Raw genomic sequence first — 19,076 nt, forward strand, 5'->3', positions numbered from 1 at the left:
GTTCTATGGGAAAAGTCAATACTAGTTTGCTCACTGTTATCCAGAAACAAAAAATCCATTAGCTTAAGATGAAATGGGAGTACTGATTTGCAGCTCTGTGTACACAACAGAAAAAAATTCTGAATGTAGACACAAGGCAGAGATTTCCAGATCAAAATACCGAATGTAGGTGTCTACTGCATAGTACTTGTCTGTGGTCTCATTATAATGCGTGAAATTCTCATTAATCTTACAGCGTGAACTAGTTCCCTGTAAAATACATACCTAGAATAGGATTCAGTGGCCTAAGCACAGGAGACCCTGGAAGGCATCAGCCATGAAGACATCTACATAAAAGTAGTAGTCACAAGACTGATGGGGACTGGAGGACAGAGAGGACACCAACAGATGTTAAAATGGCACTATGTAGATGCCTATGTTTAAGTTACTGAATCCCACTGCTAGTGTCCGGTCATTCAAATCTCTCTGTAGGCTCCACTAGTAGTTTTGAGTAGGCCTCCATTAATCATAGCAGACTTGGAAAACTGACTCAGACACCTACATTTAGGTTTCTTTATTCTTGAACTTTTCCTATCCAAAAAGCATGTGATAAAACACTTAAGTCTGGTGGACAGTTACTTCTACAGTCTGGAAAAACAGAGGTATAGCCAAATGTCTTGGAGAAGAGATCACTGTGAACTATCATTGCAATGGCAGAACATTTACACTTTATTGCCAGCATTCTACAACACACAAGGGACATAGTTACTAATGAACATTGCAAAGTGAAGCTAAAAATCCAACCACCTCCCAAAGAATCCCTTATCTTTATTTCTCTCTGGACAGAAACTGCCAGAGGTATCTATTCTGGAAGAGGACCAGATGGTCCCCACGTACAAAGCAAGTCAGCTGCCTCCATCGTGGTGTTCTCTTCAGAACACCCAGGAAACAAGATGCAACTTACAACTCTATAGTCTAATTCCATTTTACACACACAATTAATTACATCTGAGGCAACCCACACTACAGACCCTTCTTAAGAGCAATGTCATAGGCAATGAATTGGGCTGCTTAGGGAAGAGAGCTAGCATAAGCCACCATTCAGTTCACTTAGGTCTAAAGATAGGAAGGCCTTATACCTTACTCTGGTTAAGAGTAAAATTAGGGGAAATAAGGGTAGAATACAACTAGGAACCAGAAAAGTACTCTTTAGGTTTCTTCTTGTGTCCTCCCCAGCAAGAATAACACTTTGTTTTAAAAGACTCGGAATCTTTTAAAGATCATAAGGTTATTGTAAGTTTCTGTAGATTCTTCAAATAGGAAATTATTTATTTTTCCACTTCCAAAAATGTAGCAACCATTATTCTAATCCATGGGTGACAGTAAGCAAAGAAAATATTGTTATTGTCTTATAGAATATTTATACCTTTTGCTAATTATTTTTACTGCATACTCTTGGCTAGTTTTCTTGTGTAAGCACTTTCGACAAATGGAAAAACTTCCTTCTCCCAATGGTTTCTCTTTCAGATCCAGTTCATAATGATGATAAAATGGAGAGTCCTGTTAGGAAACTGTCTGTATTTAGTTCTGCAGAATACTTTTAGTATACACAGTCAAAGACAAAGAGTAAAGTTGCATGAGAATTTTTGATCTACATATTTTTAAATAGTAAAAGAGCTCTCTTTTTGATAAAATATAATCTTAACTTCTATTTAATAAAATGCATAAACTTTATTCTAATAATCAAAGAGTAAATCTTATGTTACATTAAACAAACATAATCACTAAGAAAATTATTACTACTACAATAGCTTAAGAAACAAAATATTAAGACAAACAGGAGCAAAGATGGCTGTACATACATTTATCCACAAAACTATGTGGTTGTTTGAAGACATCACAATAGTATATGGTCTTATAAGGCTTCACACAAGTATACATACTTTTGGGCAAATACATCGTAGAAGGAATTCTGATATAATTAAAGTAGCTTCAAAAATATCTGCAATGGTTGGCTGAATAAGAACTATCAGGAGTCAAATTACTATTATTACTATACTTCAGTCTTCTGGAAAACTAGACAATCATCTCATTTTTCAGATTAAACTTCAACCATTCCTTAATAGTACCACATGCAAATTACATGCTTGGATCATCTGAGGAGCCATTACAGACAACAGATAAATGAATAATGACTATTTGTAATCTGTAGCCTAGCTTGTGATTGCTGCTTTGAAGGTTATATGCAGTTCCAAGTTAACCAAATTAATTCAGCTCTTGATATCATTATTACCTTCATCATAGCACTTCTGGCAATAGTTGTAGTTCCAGGCCGCTCATCCCCCATATAAAACTGAAGAGGATCTACTGTAGCTGCATTGCGTTTAAACAAAATAGAAGGTGCAACGAAAGAATATCCCTATGAAATTAAGACATCAGAAAAGGGCATGGCTTGAAATTGTTGCACACAAAGTATCATACTGCATACAAAACATCAGAAGTTTCAGAATAATTTTTCAAAGAAATCAGAATCTTCATAACATAATACAGAAACCATAACTGGCTCATTGACGGGTAGATATAACTCTGTTCAACGTGAACAGGTATCTTCCTGGAATTAGTTACATGATTCTCCGCAGTTACAGATAAAACAATAATAACACAAAAATTCTTGTAAATAGTGCTAGGAATCTGACTTAGCTTCAATTGCTTTGCAATAGTGATAAAGGCTCATACCTCAAACTAGCTAGCTTCCCAGAACACCTTTACATTAAGGCATGAAATGTTTTTTATGTTGTGATGTAAGCATCAAACCATTTTAAGTGGCAAAACAAAATAAGTTTCATATTAATGATTTGGTATTGTAACAAGAACAGCTGTGACTACCACTGCAGGATGAATCAGATCATATTATGACATGCATAAATTGCTTACTACAGTCACTACAAATCTAACAACTTCCAATATATGATGCTATATTCCTGTACACCAAGCATTAAGCTGCTCAAAAACAGACAATAAAAAACAAAGCATCAGAAGGAGGAGGAGAGAAAGCAATCTGAACTGCTGTTCACCTCTGCAGCTTTGGTACCAAGTTGGCTGCACAGGAGCTGTTTCTGCCCATTTGACATCCAGACTGTGCAGTCAAAGAAGGGATCATTCTTTAATAACATGTAGAAAATGGTAAGGAAATCTTTGTTACTGATCTGTATACAGTTAGTAACGAGAGCACTCCTACAGGACATGGAAGACCAACTTTAATCTCTGCAGTTGGCTCCCACTTCCCAAAGGAATACCTCAACTAGAGCATAATGTGGACATGGACAAACTACATTGCTGTTGTCAAAGCTGGTAGCCCAGCCTGATGGAGTCAAGATCACAAGACACATGTATGTATGAAGGTATGAAGAATCAGTAAAGGACAGACTGCCTTCAGTCCAGCAGGTAGGACATTCAGCTGGGAATGAAGAGACATGGAATTTTATTTTTACAGTAGGACTGTTTCCACCTTTCTCATTTTGCAATTGCTGAACAAACAGCCCTGGGAACTGGGATTAGAAATTACAGAGTTAATTCCCAGTAACTTAGAAGGCAGGAAAAAAAAAGCTAGCTATACACGTGGAATTGTTCAATAAATGATTTTATTTATTTTTTTAATTAAAGTGAATTCTTAGAATACCTGAAATATCCTTTCTGAAGTCTGAGGAGTTGCTGCAGGAGAATACGTTGGATCCATTTCTGTAAACTCTTCTGCAAAATTACTGACATCCAACTCATCTCTGATTACCGGTTTAAATGGAGCTGATACTTTTTTGGCAGCTAAATCATCCCAATTCATATTCTAAAGCAAAACCAGGAAAATAACTTTGAATCAAATGGAAATTTAACAGAAACAAATATCGCAAAGAGAGACTTGTCCAGAAACAAACAGTCCTAACACCATCTGCTATTTTCCACAGGGAGATGAAAAACATTCAAATTATGCCCTACTAACTTGCTTAGGTAAAGGCAAGAAGTATCATACTTATTTTTAAGTAGACAGAATACAGGTTTTTTGCAGGGGGATATCAACACAAAGAAATTTAACAGTGGAGATAAGCCAAACAATTAGCATTGACAGCCCTTAAATTTTTTTCTTCTGTTTCAGAGGAAACAACATTTATATTTTTGTAAGCCATAGTGCATGCATGCAGTATCTTCAGCTCTCCACTGCTGATTTCTATGCTTAATTACCAATTTCAGCTTCCAGAGCCCTGAGAGCATAATGCCTCTATAGTAGTTATGAGAAAATGGCCATATTACTATAAAGGGGTGGAACAGAAATGAAGTCAAGATTAGAAAGCGTTGTACGAGGAAAAAATGTATCTTCCAAAACAAGCAATGAATAAAGGAAGTTTAACTCTACTTTGTCAGACTTTCTTATAAGACAAAGGAAATACAGAAGGGATGAGAACAAATTCAGCGGTTAAGAAGCCAAGATATTGCCCATGCTGAATGTTATAGTAGTTACATGAAAAACATTTATTTTAAAGGCTTAATTTATACTACCAACTTTAAATACTCCAAAAGTTATAGTAATTAAAAACATATTTAACTTCAAAGCACCAGAAATGCATGCTTAGTTTTTTCAAAGAAAGCACACAAACAATTTTAACCGCAATGGATGGAACAGTATGGATGTTGTACGTAAATCCAGTCTTCGTCATTGTCTGAAACCAAATGTTAATACACTGAAATCTGAACAGAAATAAAATCTACTAAACAAGACTAAAGATTTAATTAGGCAAAGGAAAATACAGAAGAGGCCTTTATCACTAATGGTGAATTTTATCAATATTCAAATTTTACTAATAATGTTAGTGGTAAACTTTCTTTTAAAAAAACCAACACAATATATAATTTAAGTGTTTTCCATTAAACTTTCTGGTTTAAGTAGTGTGTCTTATGGCTGCTTCAAGTAACCGTTAGAAATAGAATATATTAAAAATCTACCATGCCATTCTTGTAGTATGCACAAAATCCATAAACATAAGCACAGATATTCTTACTAACTTCAATGCAATTATTCATGCTATTAACACACCTCTAAGTGTGTTGTTAACAAATCAACAAAATTTCTTTAGACTTGGATTTCAAAAGCACTAACGTAGAGTAAGTGGCATCTAGGGAGTTTTTTTATTTGTTTTACCTGGAAAAAGGGATGCTGTTTGATTTCATCAGCATCAGTGGGACCACAACCTAGCCTCTTCTTGGGGTCTTTCATCAGAAGACGCTGAATTATATCCTTAGACAGTGCACTCATTTCTTGTGGATAAGGTGGCTCACTTTTTAATATTCTCCTGTAAAACAAACAAAATAAAAATTATTTCGTAATTACTTATTGTGTTGAGTGTTAAATCAAAGAGTTACCATACTAGTGGTAGCATTTACCATTTCACTTAAATTTCTATTGTACCCAAAGGAAGGAGGATGACAAATGTGAAACTAACTTTTTTTTTTTTTTTAAATAAAGGTTTGACAAAATGTGGACATGAAACATGACATCTGTAGGATATAAATTATGTAACTTAATCCAAAAAAGAACAGTCTTTATTTCATACATACTGAGCTTACTAGTACTATTCAAAAGAAATCTCATAGCTACAACATATAGCTCCACAAAGACAACAACTTGATGCCTAACAGCAGTCAAAAAACCAAAAACAATTCCATGTTAAAAATTATTAGAAAATAAAGACGAAAAAACCACACTTGGGCCATTTGAGGTTTCCCTGCACCTTCTATATTGTGTGCAGTGCTCATGCCCTACTCTCAAAAGGAGGCGCTAAAACTGGAGAAGTTTTAGAGAAAAGCAGCAAGATTAATTAGAAATACACAATGTGTTCCATATGAAGATCTACAATAAAGGCTAGGACTATCCAGCTTAGTGAAAAGGAGACCTAAGGGGCCTGAGCATAGTGTTCCCCTCAAAATGATGAACAGTGAAGAGAAAGTGGATAGGGACCTTACTGTCTCTTCCAATACAAGAAGTAGGAGCCTTCGAATAAAGCTAGCGGAAGTTCAAAATCTTGGAAGCCTAAGTAGAATCATATTTCAATAGCAATCTTTTATGTGTAGCTCCCACGGTTTTATATAAAGAGGAAGGCAAGTTTTCTTTCAGTTACTCCAAATGTAGATATTGAAGTTAAAGTCTCTGAAGGGAAATTTAGAATGCACACACAGACAACACATACCAAAGACATGTCAACAGGTTTAAAAATATATACACACAAAACCCTTTAGCATACAGAAGCACGGAATGGTGGAGGTTGAAAGGGACCTCTGGAGGTCATCTGGTCCAACCCCCTTTGCTCAAACATAGTCACCTAGAGCCAGCTTCCCCATGACCATGTCCAGAAGCCTTTTCAATATCTCCAAAGGGGGACACTCCACCACCTCTGTGGACAACCTATGCACCAGTGCTTAGTCAAAAAAAGTGTTTCCTGATGTTCAGAGGGAACCTCTTGTGTTTCAGTTTGTGCCCATTGCCTCCGGTCCTGTCACTGGGCACCACTGAAAAGAGCCTGGCTCCCCCGCGTTGCACCCTCCCTTCAGCTGTTTGTACACTTTGATGAGATCCCCCTGAGCCTTCCCTTCTCCAGGTGGAAGAGTCCCAGCTCTATTAGCCTTTCCTCATATGCTTCAGTCCCTTAATCTTCTTAGTGGCCCTTTGCTGGACTCTCTCCAGTATGTCCAGGTTTCTCTCGTACTGGGGAGACCAGAACTGGACCCAGTACTCCAGGTGCGGCCTCACCATTGCTGAGTAGAGAGGAAGGATCATCTCCCTCAACTTGCCAATACTTTGTCTAATGCAGCCCAGGATACCATTTGCTGCCTCTGCCACAAGGGCACATTGCTGGCTCACATTCAACTTGCTGTGTATGTACCTATATGCATACTTTCACTGTGGTGACTTCAGGAAGCATGATACATAGAAGAAGGAATAAGAGTGCCTCTACTAAACAGAGACTGAAAGATTTTGAAGCTATGAGAGACTGTGAGGCTGAAATTATATGAGGTTGTGGCAGCACTAAAATATCAATTGTCATATGTCTCTGATAGAGCTTAAGTTGATCACTGCAGGACATTTCTAAATTTTGTTTGTAGTTACTGCATGACATATCCTTAGAGTCAGCTATCCCATGGGAAATTTTTTATCTTGAAATATGTAACTTCTCAGATTACTCCAAAAATAGATGCAAACAGTTTGTTTCCTCAATAATCTTGTCCTGACAATGTGGAAGGACAAAAACAAGTTCAATATGCACATATCCCAGGGGTTGTTTCTACTGACATAGTATCCAAATTCAAGCAAACTAAAAGACAAAGCAAACTAACCTCTTGGTTTACGTAACACAGAAATGAGTTATGAAAATACAGTCTTGAGTTTTAAGATGGATTGTATCTTTAAATGATGTACAGATGATCTGCCAATAAGGGTCTAAATCACAGCCACTCTGCTAGCGGAAGTAACAGCAATCACAAGCCTTGTCTTCAACTTCTGGACACACTTAACAGAAAAGGAGAAGAAACCACAATATGGCCAAATGATTTAATTACAGATGTTAATTACCAAATTTAAACATCACTAAACAAGAGGATTCTTACACTGTAGGACTGGTGGAGAAGTAAAGATTCAGCCTCTTCAGAAATCATCCAGTTTCAGAAAGGGGAAATGGGTAAGGAAGAAAACCTTCCTGTTGTAAGACAGAAGACAGGACATCTTGATATCAAAATTACTTGATTTACAGGAGGGCCAACAAAATCTACAATGCCTTCTTATCTTGAAAATCACTTCAGTTAGAGGAGTCCGAGGAAATGTATTTATCAGCCTTTCTGATTAGAGAATCAGAACAGTATATAACAAAGATCCTGGACAGAGACAAGTTCTCTTTGGGCTCTCAGAAGGGGAAAACACCCCTAAGTCAGTATTTTTTAAAATTTATTTCTACAAAGCTGGGATTGAGACTCTTGGATGTCCTTAGAATCCAAAAGAGAAATTCTAGAGCATTTTCCTGTCTGAAAAATGTCAGAGATTACAGATGGACAAGCCAGATAAAAATTTGAACATGTCTCTGAAAAAAGGTGCTGAATTGGAATGATTGGTAACATGGGTAACAAAAAGAACAAATGAGTGTAATTTCTCTGTGCAGCCTCAGAAGATCAGTCTCTGTAGCAGTGATGCTGTTAAGTGCTAGCAATAAGATTCTTGCCCATGTCTCAAGCTTCTGATGCAAATACAAACTTTCACATAAGAAAAAGAGAGTGAAACAAACATAAGCAGTGGAAAGTCTTTTTATAGAACACTGCACTGCAAAGTTACCAGAAAACTCTTAGCCAAAATAAGTACTTCCACAGTAACAACACTAGTAGGTCCCATGCTTCTAATCACCAATTTCCAGTGACATATTGCATGTCTTCAGTCAGCCTAAGAACTGCAATCGGTTGTACCACTGATGCAGTAACTGAGCAGAGAGTCCCATCTGAAGCTAAGACGGGTTTATAAAGTAACTTTTCATATTACCTGACATTCTGCTCTTTGGGTAGAAACCACCCTTTAAATTCTTGGGGCTAGGAATCCCCTATAAAGGTTGTACCTGTCAAAACAATTAGCATACGTATTTTGCCAATAGTAGTTTGGTATAACACTGTATTTTTCCTAATGGAAAAATTCTGTTGCAACAGCATCAGTAATTCCTGCCTTTTTCCAAGACTAGCATTTTAAATTATTCCTTTTTATAGGCAGAATTAACAATGAAGTGGTATTTAGCTATGTGAAAAGCAAGCTATGATTACATTGAGGAATACCTTCCATCTATCGACCCTCCTAGAGCCCAGTGCAGAGAAGGCAACTTTTTGCCGTGCTGTACAAGCAGAATCCATGTAAGCTGTATTTATACATGCTAGTGGCATTCGTTCAGAAATACTTTTGAGGTTGACTGATACTATAAAATATTCAGAATGCTCTGGACTGGTTCACAGAATCACACTACAGAAGTAATGAAGAACGAAGCTAATTTCTTCAGAAGTTCCAGGACCTACTTAAAATTATCGTGGAATTGAAATATGGGAAGCTGTACACACATTAATTAGGATGGAAAGCAAGCTGGCAGAAAAAGGAAAACCATGTGGGATCAGCATGTGAGAACAGAAATTGGTGAAGACTAATCAAGTAGCTTGATCAAGTAAAGAGAGTCTGCCTTCACTAGTACAACACTAGTGAAGTGTTGTACTGAAGCCTAAGTCACTCAAGGCTCTAACAGTAGCCAATGAAGAGCTCAGAGGAAGGAAGCTGCATGTGTCAGAAGTCCTTCCTGGGATGCCTGTGCTTCTGAAAAGAAGCTATATCAACCTTCCTTTCCTTTTCTGAATCACCTCCACCCTCTTGTACGTTTCATGTTCATGTGGTCCAATAACAGCGACAAAAGTAAGCAGGAAGAATTAAGTATCCTAAGTGGCAACTGTGGTCAAAGCTGCTGAAGGACAACTATGCTGTATTTTCTGCTTCTCCTAAGCCTAGTACAAGCCCGCTGATCTGGGATGTGCTGAGATTACCCCTGCTGATGAGAGTACTCTGGCTGTACTGAAAACACTCTGAGAGAAACCATCCCTTGCATAGGTCAAGGAGGTTATCACTTTGAAGTCCTGGATCATTTCCATCTTACCCTTCTCTATGGCAGACTATGCAGAGCTAAGAGCTAACCTCATTGGTACTGTTTCTCAGGAACTGAAACTCTGATGAGTTTCTCCCATAAATACTACAGACCAAGAGCATACTTGATAATGCAAAGGACAGGCTAATGAACGATAAAGATGAGAAGGAGATGCTTTATCTTCAGTGAGTGGAGGATACAGTAGAGAAATGACACCTTGACCTTTAGGTGCTCCTCCTCTTTATCTTCAGAGTCACTCCTGTGTAACAGGTGCAGGCTGCTAAGCCTGACAAATCAGCCAAGGAACTCCCTGATTTTGTTATAAAAATTACAGAGTTGCCACCATTGATCTATGCCAGCTTGTAGTTTAAAAATTACGTACACTGACCACAGGTTTCTTATCTGTTCTTTACCAAAGCAGTAGAGATGGGATCTGTGCTTGCTGGCTGAATAAAACACCCTTCTACAGAAGGCACAGTATTTAAAACCAACCAGAAATGCAAAAACTATGTGGCAAAGGCTTATACTATGATGTCAGTCTACAGAGAATTTGAAGAAGATTCCGACCTCATTCATTCAAGGAGGATAATCTTAGGGACTTAAGCAGGAACACCCTTGCAATGCTCAATAAAGGCCTCACAAAGACAAACAGTGTCATTGGGAGTTTTTCCAACATGGACAGCATATTCCTCCCGGTGGTTAAGATAAAATGAAAGAGGAAAATATGCTGTTAGCCAGAAGCTGAAAGATCCTTTCTTAACATTTCATTTTGATTAACTCTATAAACAGCTAAACTAGTCAAAATTCTGATGCACTGCATAAGTGGGAAAATTCAATTTATGTCAAAGAATATGAAAACATCTATTAACAGGACCAATTTGGCAATTTGACTTATTGACCAATTTGACCAATTTATCTTTTAGCATTAGATTGACCAATCTATAAACTATAATGTAAAAATTACTACTAAATATGTCCACTGAGTGATCATTTTGAGAAGTAAAGCATAAGCTATGCAACACTAACTGAAGATGGGGTGCTTGAACAAACTAATGCCAATAGTTTCATTATTGGAAACCATAACTACGTAGCTTGTTTAAAATAGTAACTGAAAAACAAAGCCAATTACAAGGAAGGAGGACAAAAAAGTTTAGGAGGTGGTCACCATCAGGTGCCAACCAAAGAAAGATTTTTTTAGACAGAGAAAAAAACCAAAACCCAACTATTTTGGTCAAGATACAGACATAAAATATGTGCTATTGAGATGGAAGCCACATTTCACCCTCCACTGTGATTAGCTTGAAAGCAAATGCCTGAACCTGACTGTGGAAGAGATGATAATAATACATCAGAAGTACAGAATCTGAAGCTTTTTTTGTTTCCACCAGGTAAAAGACACAATCAGATCATGCAAAACTGAAAGGATCACTATAGCTGACCAACAGAAACATTCGGTTTATGCTAGAACTGTTACTATAGTCTGTTGTCAGTCCCCTCACCAAAAAGATACATATCTACCCTGATGTTCAGGGAATACAAGAAAGCAATCCCAAGCTGTAACCCTGTTAAAGGGTAGAGGGACAAGTTTCCAAAGCAGATTTTTCACCATCACATTTGAGAATGACTCTGCCAAATGCCCTGTCATCTCAGAACTACTAATGCCAGATTCTGCTTTGAGCAGTCAGATCTATATGTGTATCCCTAGTTCTAGGCAAGTCAGAGACTTTGATGCAATACTTATGACTCTCTTAAAACCATTTGCTTTACTGAAAGGTTGAACTGATCTATAGTCAGAGTCACTGATGTGATGTGATTCACACTAAGTCTAGGATATAAATGCTGTACATTTTAGGTAAAGAGCTATGAGCTCTAGGACAAAATTCCAGAAGACACCATGCAAATTACAAGTTGTATTTAGTGACTGCTCTGTCCTTTACAAGACGTAGCAATCACTGGAGTCTTCATAGGCAGAGAATGAAGAAAGGAATCCCAGTATACACCTGCTATGCATCTTCCAACAGTTTTATTAAGAAAAGGTTTCTTGCAGAACTGTGGACAAAATATAGCATCTAACAGATGGTCAAATTTCAGCCATCCTCCATGAAGTTTAAATAAAGTCTTACCAACCATGTCAAATAAAGAGCATAGGCTGCTATTAGCATTAGTATGCTAATATAGCATCATATGTTTCTACAGATTGTTTCATATATGTGTATACGTATAAAAATGGAAAAAGATAGATATCTATCTATTCATAACCCCAAAGCTTCTAAGATTTTCTAAGCTGCTGCACAGTAGAAGTAATACTCCAAAAACTTCATGCTCATTTTAAATCCCTCTATGTATGACAAGACCCTCAAAGTCAACACCCTGAAATGGATTTATCCGTCTTTCAAGTCAGCACTACAAATCACTCATGCTCAAATTGAAAATAATGGGTTTGTAATCAAACCCAGCCCTTGCCTATGCTTTTTACAGGAGAGGTCCTATCCACGGCTCTGCAGCAATCGAAGTCCAGAATTCTCAAAAGTGAAAGGAAGATTTGGGAAGAAGGGAGAGAAAGGGGAGAGGACATACTGGAAAAGGAGAGATACTTGAATAGTTCTGTCAATTTTTTTTATCAAGTTTAATAACTTGTAACACATAGCATGTGAACAAAGAGTCTTCAGAGACAGAGACATAAGGGAAATTAAAGTATGCCCTTACTTAAGTTGCACTTGCCATTAAAGAGAAGTCCAGTGTTGTCAAAAAGGTTATGACAGAAGAACTGAACACAATCTCTCACCAGAAAGAGTAAAAAAATACAAACCACACAGTAATTATTTCTGACAGAAGAACTGAACTGTAAATTAAGAGAGATTTCAGAACAAAACTTTGTGCTCAAATTTAACAGCAGATAGCCATTGTCCCACAAAAGGGAATAAAATTATCTAAAGATATCTAAGATTATTACCAACCTACATAAAAGAAGGATTTGGATTTATTTAGAAGACAACTTTTTCCTTAAACTCAGAAAAATCAAAGGCCAAGGAAACTATGCTTTCAGTGCTTGTGACCGAGTAAGAGAAAACTGAATTCTCTAAGTCTGCTGCAATTGGCAAGTTAAAGCATATTTAGGTTAGGGAATACTATTTCTGTTTAGAATAACTTTGCCATCAAAAAGAAGTTCGTACCAACTCATATCTCTGTGCCAGCACTAGTGACTTCATTACCACTGGCAACTGTAAATAGCTGACGAAGTTATCTGCAATTCCGGTTTTCATCAGTTTAGAGAGGTAACGAAACTAAAAATATCAAAGACACAGAGAGAATTTGGAACCTATTTAATTATAGATGTAAAATTTATCTAGAGTCTGCATCCCAATTCAACAGATTACTTTATAGAATGGGCTGCAGACATAATTAAAAGAATTAACAACAACAACAACAAAAAAGGACATTTACGTGTAAACTGCGAACATATCCTCAGTGATAAAATTATCAAAGAAAAAAGGAAATAAACATCATAACTTCTAGGCCAGACAGACTTAGGATACAGACAGGTACTGAAAATTCAGCTGTTATTTCTTGAAAGAGCTCAGTGTACTCACACTAGAGATAAATACTAGGAGGGCATTTCTGAAAAGCCATGAATATTTCTAAATTTAACAAGCCAGCATGTTAGGAAGGCACTTATTTCAGGCATGGTCTCAAACAAGTAGCTCAACAGCTTCCCAAGTTGCAGCAAACCCTACACAGTCCCCTTTAATCCTCAGAAAAAGGTTTTCTTTCCACCTCCTCTAAGATGTACTTCTGCTCCCTTCTCTTCTCACGCTTTGTCTGGGCTGCTGCTACCTCACATCTGTTCTACCTGCCCTACCCTACCCTCACAGAAAGTCTCAAACACACTCCCATTGCTCCCCAAGGTATGCAGCAACCACCATTCCCCAGAAGTTTCCACATGACTTAGTGCAACAGGCAGGACAGAGAAAACAGCAATGTTCTCATATGCTCAGCCACGCTTTTAAAAGGAACATAACATTCATTACATAATAAACTGCAACAATAAAACAAATGTCATCCAGCACAGAAATTGCTATCAATGGAAAGGGTTCAGAAACCATGGGTCTTATGAGTACTGAAGTAACAGGAGACAGATGAAATCGAGACTGAAATGCAGTCACATGGTTAGGACTAATGAGATTTCAGCTATAAACTAGAGGCTTATCTATTCAAAGTGAAAGAAAAGTAGAAGGAATTAGATCTATCAGTCCACCATTGGCATCAACAAGACGAGCCCAACAAAAAAGCAAATAATATCTTTTTGTTCAGATGGTGAATTATTACTTCCCTTGAACAAGATCCTTTTGAAACATCAACAGAAGTAAACTGTCAATATGTAAGAAAGAACAACACAAGCTGAGTTAAGAAAAGGCTTTTTCAGGAAACAAGACGACTGGGGAACATCTTTAAATAAAGAAAACTAAGAATTTACCTTCTAAATTTATCAAAATAAAAGCTGAAAGACTACAGGATTGCTGTCTATAAATGTCTACATGAACACCAACCAGAACAAAAGCAGACTGAGCAACAACATAGTAAACTTGCCACAACTAAATTGAGCTCAGAAATTAGGTTATTAGCTATCAGAGGATGTATGTTAGAAATTAGGTTATTAGCTATCAGAGGATGGATGTTAGCAACCTTGCAGTTTCTCAGCTTTGAATTTAATCTTAAATTATCAGAAAGACTAAGTCTAAGGAGCACATAAGAACCTACAAAAAGACAGTCAAATTCTGTAGAATACGTATTTAAAAGTTTCCCAGTTTTTGGAAAAAACTCTATCCGTAAAATTCAGGTCAAAGTTCTCTCTAAAAAAATGTGTAACTCCTTCAGAATTCCATTTAGTACATCTTGGGAGTCAAAATTACCAATTCACTCATGGCGTAAGTAAGCAATCAACAAAATTTCTAACCTTAAATAGGTCAGAAAGAGTTAATTTAAGTTTTAACTCCATCATAATGACCAAAAGGGTGAAGCCCTGAATTTTGTTTTGTTAATGGATTCCTTTCCCCTGTGTATTTTTTTTCTAGTGGCCCTTTAAGTTCCCTGTGCTAGAGACCCAGAAACCAATAAACAGGTCTCAACCTTCCAAGAAATTGCCTGAATTTATAAGACAAGTAAAAGAAATTATCTAAATAATTGACGTATGTTCTATTGCCTATTATAATATTAAATATCAAGTGACTTCAGGTGAGGGTCAGAACCATGGTAATACATTCCAATTGGAGCAAGACTATTCTTAGTTTGGGGACTGGACTTAGAAGCTGATCTTGACAGCAGTTACTAATTTGTGCAATTTAAGCCCGCAACTCCCCACTCCAAGAGAAATACAGTAATAGGAGATGCTCATTTTGGGGGGGGAAATTTCAGTAATGTGTTTTGGGCAAGCTTATTGCTTTGTCTTTTTAAAATGCTCCAATGCTTTTACATATTTATTGAAAACAAACCTTTAAAGTGTAGAGATTACTGAACATAACAAAGCTGATAGTCAGGAAAAGTTTACATGTAAAATATAAGAATGGTATAGGTTATTTCATTTCTATAAGCATCATATTCATTTCTTCTCAGATATGCAAGTATGGCTAGAACAGATCGTGTTCTTTGTTTCACGTTATACACCAATAAAATAAATATTACCTGTGACAAAAAGGTGGAAGGGGGTGTACATCCTGACACTTTAAACCTGTAGCCTGATGGAGTGATCCAGCAAGACCTGACAAAAATCTCTCTAGCTAAGGATATGTTTCATTATGTATTAAGATTTTGAATGTTATAGTTGTATTTACATATAATTTCATATTTTATTTTACTTCCTTTTAAACAGTAAACATGCGACAGGGTTGAATATCTACAAAGCTGTGGTCCCACTGTAGTTAAAACAGGTCTTTTGTAAAGGTCAGTTCTGTTATTTCAATAACCTGCTTAGTTTAATAAACCTATCTGCTTCCAGATGTCATTCTGTTAAACAGAACTGGAGCACCTAAAATGTTACCCCTACAGCACTTTCTTCCTAAATTTTAGATTAAAACTCTCACAAAACATGTGTTATGGCATAAGCATCACTTTTTGAGCAAGCACATATATTTTACTGTTTTGACTCTTACCTAGAAATCTCTGCTTGGGAATTCTTCTCTCCATCAACTGTAAATGGTGATGCTCCAGTTAATAGTTCATACATAAGAACACCAACACTCCACCAATCAACAGCCTATAGAACAACAATAATTATGTATGTTATGATACACTGAAGTAAAATCGTTAACAAAAGAAGGAACAAAACAATGCACCCAGAAAGCAACTAGCAAAGGAAGAGCCCACCTATCAATACAAGGCAAACCAGCGTACGATAAAGCATAAACAACTGCAGTACTGGTTGGAGGTATTTTCTATGATAAATTAATTTTATTTTGAAATTTCTCCACTTAGCTTCTTCAACTATTTCTCAAGCTGAACTCTTTCCACCACTAAAGTTGCTCCCCCCTTCAAGAATTCATTTTTATTTTTACCATTGTGAAGCGATAAGGATTCTAAAACATACTTGAAATAACAGAGGAACATAAGCCTTGCTAAGAAGTAGTAGAACCTGAGCTTTTAGGATCTTGAGAATGAAACTAAGGAACTTTCAAAAAGCACAATTTAAGAGCACAGGCCACAGTTAATCCAGGCACCTGAAAATGTTATAGAATTTTATCTTATATTTCCTGGGAACACATGTGATATCTGGCTTTCCATATACTAATCATATCATTCATATCTCTGATACCTCATAACTTATAAAATATTTCTCTCTTTCAAAAGAAAAGATGCTACTATGAATAATAAAGGAAGTAGTTTAGTCATTTCAACAAAATTTAACTACAGGTGTTTGAACTTCCCAGTTTTACTTCCATGAAATTTGCAAAGCAATGAAACCGAAGTTCTGCTTTACTTGTATTGACAACATTAATACAGTAACAGAAGACAATTAGTGAAATTATGACAATTTGGCCTCATGTTTTAGTTTTTTTGCTTCAAGATACACAAAATCTGATGTTTCATATATTCAGCCAGGACTGTCTAGAAGAACTAGCTGAAGAAGTCTCTGTACTGTTAGCAATTATCTTTGCAAATACACAATGATCAGAGAAAATCCCAAAGAATTTTTTCTTGGCATGTGTTTTTCCAAAAGAAAAGGAGCATCTGCAGAATCAGAAACTTTAAAAAAAAAACACCTGAAATACTAGAGCAAGTCTTTTAGACAAACAATACAGCCATCTAGAAGAGATTACAAATCAGAAACATTGACTAATGACAGCATAGCATACTAAAGCAGTCTCATTTCCTCTTTTTTTAAAATAAGATCTTTGAGTTGCTAGATATGCAGCAAGTATAAAATACCCTAAAAACCTCCTAACACTGTATCACATGACATTACCAATGGTGAAGCAAACAGTGTGTGGTGTAACCAATTACCATCACATAGTTTAACTGCAAAACAGCCTTATTTATCAGCTAACATTTAGTATCAAACTGTGAAGCTATTTCTTATAGAATACTGTATGGCTCTGCAATATATCTAATGCAAGTATTAGAACTGATTGAAAGGAACAGAACAGAGACTCCTCTTTAAATCAGCAACAATATTGAATATCTAAGCACTTGAGAAGACAGAATCACAATTCAAAGTGACTGCCACATTGGAGATATGCTCTGAAACTGGCAAGACTAAACTAAGAAATAGAGTGCAGGAAAGAGCTGCTACTCCTAAGTTTGTAAAATTCCATTTTTAATAATGACTAGGCAAGCAGTACAATAGAAAAAGATGCAGAGGTTATACTGGAATACAAAGTAAGTGTGAGACAATGACTAAGTGAAAAGACAAAGCACATTCTATTCTATGTTAATAGAAGAATCAGAGATGTAATCATTCTGCTGTACTTCAAACTGCCAACTCTTAGCTGAAACACTACGCCCACTACAGTGCTCCCTACCTGAAGAAATATACAGGCAAACTCAGACCAAAAGAGAAGCAGAATGCATAGAGAAGGAGAAAAAAGAACCTTCCTAGGCAAAAGTCAGACTGAGTCCAGTTAGTCTAGAAAAAGGAGATGGAAAGTGACATAAAAAGTCACTTAAAGTGCTTAAAAAGGCTGTTTTAAGAGGAACTGTGATCAACTATATTCCGTGACCCCCAACAGAAAGACAAGTCAACTCAAACCTACAGCGAAAAAAACCCAGAGATTAAATATTCTCCAAAACTTCTCAGTATAATGAGCAATCAGAACAATCTATCTAGGAATAGTTGTAGAATTCTTTTGGGGAGTAGGGTTTTTTTGGTTTCAAATATCATCTATGAATTATGGTTGTCTTGATCTTTCCCATCAACTACTGACACTTTAATTCATAATAAAGCTTGAGCCTTAAGCTAAACAGAATTTATTTCTACAATCGGAGAACATCTATAACATTAGTAACATTAATAACCCACTTCATACTTCAAGAATGAGAACAGATTTCCCTGATCTACAATTTAAAAAAATGTACCAGGATTAGCCATACAACAGTAATTTTTCCAATCTGAACTACTTTATTTAAAAGGAAGTGTCAGCTAAGGTTTTTTTTTGTCCCACTGCACGTTTAGACCAAATTTTGAATAGAACACAAATGAGCCTCAGTACCTTTATAACTATGCCTTTTACTTAAGATTAAAAACTAAAATTCATCACATTGATGTTTTTAAATATAGGCAATAACCTATTTTAGGACAACCTAAAATAAGGCACGTTTAAATAAGACACTATCACATTTTACAAAAACCCCTCAAGCTGAACAACAGTGTTGCCTAAAGAATTAATTTCTTTTCAGTAATAAACTTAGATAGAACATACCTTATCATGTCCTGTATCTCCTCCTCTTACAATATCTGGAGCCATGTACTCTATTGTTCCACAGAAGGAATATGCTCTCTCATTCTAGCAAAAAAAAGAAAATAAAATTTATGTCAAACAATTGTATTATACAAATCATGTGGGACAGATATGGCTAACAGTTCCAAGATGCTGGCAGCAATTCTTCTCCAAATAGCTCAGAACTGCTAGCTAATCACATTCCATCATATGTAGAGATGTATCACATCACGCTACAGAATATTTACAGTCTTCTACAAAAAAATGTCATAGGTTTGTGTGGCAGTCTAAGATAAGCACACAAAAATTAACATACTGATATTTAAAATCCTTCCCATAATTCTAAATGATCTATACATTTCAGAACTACACATGATTCCCCAAGGTAATATAGACACACATTCTGAAGGCTGCAATATCATACTCTAGACAACAAATGAAACCTTTCCATTAAAAAGACAATTTCATTGTAAGATGT

General features: G+C 36.4%; 1 protein-coding gene across 8 annotated transcripts in view; it reads right to left on the reverse strand.

Annotated features, from left to right (window-relative positions):
• Nucleotides 1–19,076, reverse strand: part of RPS6KA5 (ribosomal protein S6 kinase A5) — an 85,331-nt gene that overhangs the window by 16,592 nt on the left and 49,663 nt on the right. For all 8 annotated transcript variants that reach the window (XM_049828881.1, XM_049828880.1, XM_049828884.1 and 5 more), the window contains 6 exons: nucleotides 18,581–18,664; nucleotides 15,818–15,921; nucleotides 5,168–5,318; nucleotides 3,659–3,820; nucleotides 2,273–2,398; nucleotides 1,406–1,539 (listed from right to left, as the gene is read on the reverse strand). In XM_049828881.1, coding sequence (XP_049684838.1) covers nucleotides 1,406–1,539; nucleotides 2,273–2,398; nucleotides 3,659–3,820; nucleotides 5,168–5,318; nucleotides 15,818–15,921; nucleotides 18,581–18,664 — 761 coding nt within the window. The remainder of the gene's footprint in view (nucleotides 1–1,405; nucleotides 1,540–2,272; nucleotides 2,399–3,658; nucleotides 3,821–5,167; nucleotides 5,319–15,817; nucleotides 15,922–18,580; nucleotides 18,665–19,076) is intronic.

This window comes from Accipiter gentilis, chromosome 25 (assembly GCF_929443795.1).
Source record: "Accipiter gentilis chromosome 25, bAccGen1.1, whole genome shotgun sequence".
Taxonomy (NCBI): domain Eukaryota; kingdom Metazoa; phylum Chordata; class Aves; order Accipitriformes; family Accipitridae; genus Astur; species Astur gentilis.